The following is a 5,650-nucleotide window of genomic DNA, read 5'->3' as shown; positions in this document are numbered from 1 at the left end:
GAGGAGGGGCTGGGGGTCTGGACTCCTGGGTCTGAGGGAGGAGGGGTCCTGGGTTTGGACTNGAGGGAGGAGGGGTCCTGGGTTTGGACTGCTGGATCTGAGGAAGGAGGGGCTGGGGGTCTGGACTCCTGGGTCTGAGGGAGGAGGGGTCCTGGGTCTAGACTCCTGGGTCTGAGGGAGGAGGGGCTGGGGTCTGGACTCCTGGGTCTGAGGGAGGAGGGGCTGGGGTCTGAGGGAGGAGGGGCGGGACTTCTGGGTGTGAGGGGAAGGGTCTTGGGTACTCGGAGTCCTGAGCCTGGAGAGATGATGGTTAAACTTCTGGGAATCAAGTAGAACTCCTGAGTCCTTGACACTGACGTATGTTGAGTGGAGGGTCAGCACGCCCTGCTCCGGGTTGGCGATGCTGGAGGTGGGCCTTGGACCAGAGAAAATGCTTTAATTAAGTGACAAGCGGGCAGAGGCCTCTGTTCCAGGTGCCGGCCGCCACGGGCGCTGCTGATGGCACGGGAAGCAGACCCTGTTCCCCTCCAGCCTCCGGCGTTGGAATGGCTGCCGCCGCGCGGTGCAGGTCTGGAAAGTAGCAGTTTGGCACGGGACCCTAGAATTCTCCAAAAGGAGCCACTAGGGCCTGGGATTCTGGAATTTAAGTGTGGACGGGGTGGTGGGTGCGAGAGCGGAGACCCTGGTGGGCACGGGGACACCTGCAGGCTGGAGGCCCCCGCGAGCTCCCGCGGCAGCCTGGCAAACAGGTTCTCCATCCCCGGGGAGGACGCAGCAGGGGGCGGAGAATCGCCCCGCTCGCCGGGACCAGGTGCGGGGGCCCTGCCCAGCCGCTGGGGCGTGGCCAGGCTCGAGGTACCCAGGTGCCTGGGGCCGACTCTAAGCCCTGGCGCCGGGAAGGAGAGGGCGGCGGATTGGACCTCCCGGCTCCAGCTTTGCAGCTGGGCGCGCGGCCTCCGGGTCCACGCAAGGATGCGGCGGCTGCTTGGAAGCCAGGTAGGCTGCCCGGCGTGAAGCTCTCGTGCAGGTCAATGCCGGGACGGCGGGGCGGGGCGCGGTTCCTTGCATGCCGGATCTGGGCAGCGGTGGGTCCAAGGGCCATCGCCCTAGCCCGGGGCGCTAGGGCTCGGCGTCAGGGGAGGGGCGGGGCTCCATCTTCTTGGCACCTGCCCGGCCCGGGAGGGCGGAGGCTGCTAACCTCCCGGCCGCGCCCCCTCCTTCCTCCCCTCCCCAAACCCTCGCTGCCAGTCCGGGCAGGCTGCGCGGAGGGGAGGGCTGCGGGGCCGGAGAGCCGGGCGCCTGGCGTTCCGGGGGCCGCCGGATATGGCCAGCCTTGGTGGACGGCGCGCTCTGGCCACCCGAAGCGTGGATCTGCCGCCTTCAAGGAGCTCAGGTGAGTGGGGACTGCGGGTGCCTGGGACCCAGGAACGACTCCTTCAGAGCCGGAAGAAGAGGTACAACCCCAACCTCTTCGCCAGGTCTTCCTAAGGCCTTAGGACTCTCCACCACCTCCCCAGCCATTACTCCACCGGGACCAAGATCCTCCTTCCGCTCCTGATCCTCCAGCCTTCCTTGTTTCACATGGGCTGTTTCTTGCCATCATCACCTCTGTGGTGGATTTTGCGCCTCACAGGCAGGTACCCCTGAGAATCAGGCTGGTGGAAGAAGGAGGGATCAGTGGAACTTACAGGAGGGGAAACTCGAGATTCCTGCAGAAAAAGTTCAGGGACCTGCACCATGGCAATCGGTGTGTTTTGTTTTGTTTTGTTTTTAGACAGGGTCCCTCTCTGTCGCCCAGGCTAGACTGCAGCAGTGCTATCGTGGCTCACTGTGGGATGCACTCACCATACATAGCTCCTGTGGAGCTGAGACCACAGACACATGCCACTGTGCCAAGCTAATTTTCTTTTTCTTTCTTTTCTTTTCTTACTTCTTTCCTTCCTTCCTCCCTCCCTCCTTCTCTCTCACTCTTTTCTTTCTTTCTTTTCTCTTTCTTTCTATTTCTTTTTTTCTTTCTCCTTCCTTCCGTCCTCTTTCTTTCTTTCTTTTTTCTTTCTTTCTTTCCTCCGATTCCTGGGTTCAAGCGATTCTCCTGCCTCAGCCTCCTGAGTAGCTGAGATTACAGGCATGCACCACCACACCCGGCTAATTTTGTATTTTTAGTTGAGATGGGGTTTCACCATGTTGGTCAGGCTGGTCTTGAACTCCCGACCTCAGGTAATCCGCCTGCCTTGGCCTCCCAAAGTGCTGGGATTACAGGCCTGAGCCACCAGGCCCAGGCCACGTCAAGCTAATTTTAATTTTTTTATATAAAACTAGAGTCTTGCTCTGTTGCCCAGGCTGATCTGGAACTCTTAGGCTCAAGAGGTTCTCCCATCTCAGCTCCCAATATGCTGGGCTTACAGGTGTGAGCCACAGTGCCCAGCCAAACCATGGCTACACTTCACTGTCTTCCCATCCGCCATGCCCAGAGATCCCAACGCTCTCATCCCTCAAACCTAGGACTCAGACTCTCCCTACCTCAGCCCCAAGAGTCTAAACCTTTAGCTTCCTCTTTCCCTGGGCTGGAGGGAAAATGAACCCCAGGCCTCCCTCTCCTCCCCCATCCCTGCTCAGCCTCTGCGCATCTGCTAATTCTCCTTTCCTCCCCTGCAGCCATGTGGCCACTGAGCCATCGTCACCTCTGTCTGGCCTTCCTGCTAGTCTGTGTCCTCTCTGCAATCTCCTTCTTCCTCCACATCCACCAAGACAGCATTCGACACGGCCTAGGCCTGTCGGTCCTGTGTCCAGACCGCCACCTGGTGACACCCCCCGTGGCCATCTTTTGTCTGCCGGGTACCCCGATGAGCCCCAACACCTCCTCTCCCTGTTCCCAGCACCTTGCCTCCCTCTCCGGCACCTGGACGATCTACCCCGATGGCCGGTTTGGTAACCAAATGGGGCAGTATGCCACGCTGCTGGCCCTGGCCCAGCTCAACAGTCGCCGAGCCTTCATCCTGCCCGCCATGCACGCCGCGCTGGCCCCAGTCTTCCGCATCACGCTGCCCGTGCTTGCCCCAGAGGTGGACAGCCGCACGCCCTGGCAGGAGCTGCGGCTTCACGACTGGATGTCGGAGGAGTACGCGGATTTGGGGGATCCTTTCCTGAAGCTCTCCGGCTTCCCCTGTTCCTGGACTTTCTTCCATCATCTCCGGGAACAGATCCGCAGTGAGTTCACGCTGCACGACCACCTTCGCGAAGAGGCGCAGAGCGTGCTGCGGCGGCTCCGCCTGGGGCGCTCGGGGGACCGGCCGCGCACGTTTGTGGGCGTCCACGTGCGCCGTGGGGACTACCTCCAGGTGATGCCTCAGCGCTGGAAGGGCGTGGTGGCCAACAGCGCCTACCTCCGGGAGGCCATGGACTGGTTCCGGGCACGGCATGAAGCCCCGGTGTTTGTGGTCACCAGCAACGGCATGGAGTGGTGTAGAGAAAACATCGACACCTCGAAGGGCGATGTGATGTTTGCTGGCGACGGACAGGAGGCTTCCCCGTGGAAAGACTTTGCCCTGCTCACGCAGTGCAACCACACCATCATGACCATCGGCACCTTCGGCTTCTGGGCTGCCTACCTGGCTGGCGGAGACACTGTCTACCTGGCCAACTTCACCCTGCCAGACTCTGAGTTCCTGAAGATCTTCAAGCCCGAGGCCGCCTTCCTGCCCGAGTGGGTGGGCATTAACGCAGACCTGTCTCCACTCTGGACACGGGCTGAGCCTTGAGAGCTGGGGAGACTTTCCGGAATAGCCTGATCTCTCTAGAGCCAGCAGCAGTCTGTGGCTCCAGAAGCCTGGCATCTTCTGGAGAAGCTTGTGGCGTTCCTGAAGCCAATGGGCACCCTTTTCCAGAGCGATTCTAGTTGGGAGAGCTGGAGAGAAGGGGGACCTTTCTGGAACTGTCTGAACATCTAGAACCAGCAAAATGTCTTTTTCTGATGGCTGGCAGGCAGTTCTAGAAGCCACAGTGCCCCCCTGCTCTTCCCAGCCCATATCTCGAGTAGTTCCAGATGGCCGTGCCCAGGAATAGAAAACTCTCCCTCTGCTCTTTTCTATAAAAGGTTTACTGCTCCCCTGTGTCCTCAGAAGACTGAGGGAACACATGGTTGGTCCAGAGCAAGCATTCAGCAAGTCCCGTTCTGTGTTTCTGGAGTGATTCTAGAAGGAGACTTGTTCTAGAGAGGGCCAGGTTTGATGCCTTTGAAGAACCCTGCAGGGCCCTTCTGGAGGGGATGGCGTTCTGGAAATCCAGATAACTAAGGTGAAGAATCTTTTTGTTTTTTTGTTTTTGGAGACAGGGTCTTGCTCTATTGCCCAGGTTGGAGTCTGGAGTACAGTGTCACGATCATAGCTCACTGAAACCTTGAATGCCTGAGCTCAAGGGATCCTCCTGCCTCAGCCTCCTGAATAGCTGGGACTACAGATGCACACCACCACACCTGGCTAATTTTTGTATTTTTAGCAGAGTCGGGGTTTCACCATGTTGGCCAGGATGGTCTCAATCTCCTGACCTCATGATCCACCTGCCTCAGCCTCCTGAAGTGCTGGGATTACAGGCATGAGCCACTGCGCCTGGCCCAGCTAATTTTTTTTTTGTTTGTTTTATTTTTGTAGAGACAAGACCTTGTGATATTGTCCAGTCTGTTGTTGAACTCCTGGCTTCAAGCAGTCCTCCCACTTTGGCCTCCCAGAATGCTGGGATTACAGAGGTGGCCAAGTGAAGAATCTAATGAATGTACAACTAGAAGCTCAGTGCCCAGCATTGCTGGAAAGATCGACATGAAAGACAAACCATCTCTAGTTGGCCAGCGTCTTGCTCAGTTCACAGTCTCTGGAAAAACTGGGGTAGTTGGTGAGCAGAGTGGGAGTCTGTCCAACCCGGTCCCCAGCCCCTCAAAGACTTTTTTTCCTTTGTTTTGAGCAGACAGGCTAAAATGTGAAAGTGGGGTGAGGAATCACTGCTCAATGGTGCAGCTTCTGGAGCAGAACTTTCCAGGGATCCAAGAACACTTCTTTTTTAAAATCGTAAACTGTCGAGACCTACATATATTGGCTCCAAGTTCAGGTTGCCACTCACAATGAAGGAAGTTGGTCTTTCTCTGCAGGTGGCCTGCTGGGGGTCTGGGATCTGTTTTCTGGAAGTGTGCAGGCATAAACACACCCTCTTGTGCTTGTGAAAAGCTGGCAGGTGTTGTGCTCATTGCTAATCATTGTCTGCCCCTAAACTCACGAAACCACTGCGTCTGGCTTTGGGCAGGTCTGGGATAAAAGGATCCAAAGGTATGCAGACCTTGGACCCAGCTTCAAACCCAGGCAGGAGGGCGAGGTCTGGCCAAGGTGGACAGGATTGTTGAGCTCTCAGGAGCCCCCTGCTGTTTTTTGGTGGATGAAAGAAGAGTCAACTCTGATCACATCCCCCGTCTACTCATCCCACCTCTAGGCTTCTCAGGGAGTTACGGTGAAATTATACAGTTACCGTACAGTTCCCAACTCAGCTGCTACAGGTAAGAGAGCAGGAGGTATGAATTAAAAGTCCACAGCACCAATCCCTGTCTCTGCGGCTTTTTTGGAACAAGAGCGCTGTGTGTGTGTGTGTGTGTGTGTGTGTGTGTGTGTGT

General features: G+C 57.3%; 1 protein-coding gene across 1 annotated transcript; it reads left to right on the top strand.

Moving 5' to 3' along the window:
* The first annotated feature begins 406 nt into the window (after nt 1-406).
* Nucleotides 407-5,578, top strand: FUT1 (fucosyltransferase 1 (H blood group)). The gene is made up of 2 exons (XM_017500485.2): nt 407-1,393; nt 2,656-5,578. The coding sequence occupies exons 1-2, from the start codon at nt 1,324-1,326 to the stop codon at nt 3,756-3,758; spliced, it is 1,173 nt and encodes a 390-aa protein (XP_017355974.1). The 5' UTR covers nt 407-1,323; the 3' UTR covers nt 3,759-5,578.
* The last annotated feature ends 72 nt before the right edge of the window (nt 5,579-5,650 follow it).

The sequence above is a fragment of the Cebus imitator genome, unplaced genomic scaffold (assembly GCF_001604975.1).
Source record: "Cebus imitator isolate Cc_AM_T3 unplaced genomic scaffold, Cebus_imitator-1.0 Scaffold266, whole genome shotgun sequence".
Lineage (NCBI taxonomy): Eukaryota > Metazoa > Chordata > Mammalia > Primates > Cebidae > Cebus > Cebus imitator.
The sequence above is the reverse complement of the archived record's forward strand: the minus strand, read 5'-3'. Positions and strand labels throughout refer to the sequence as shown.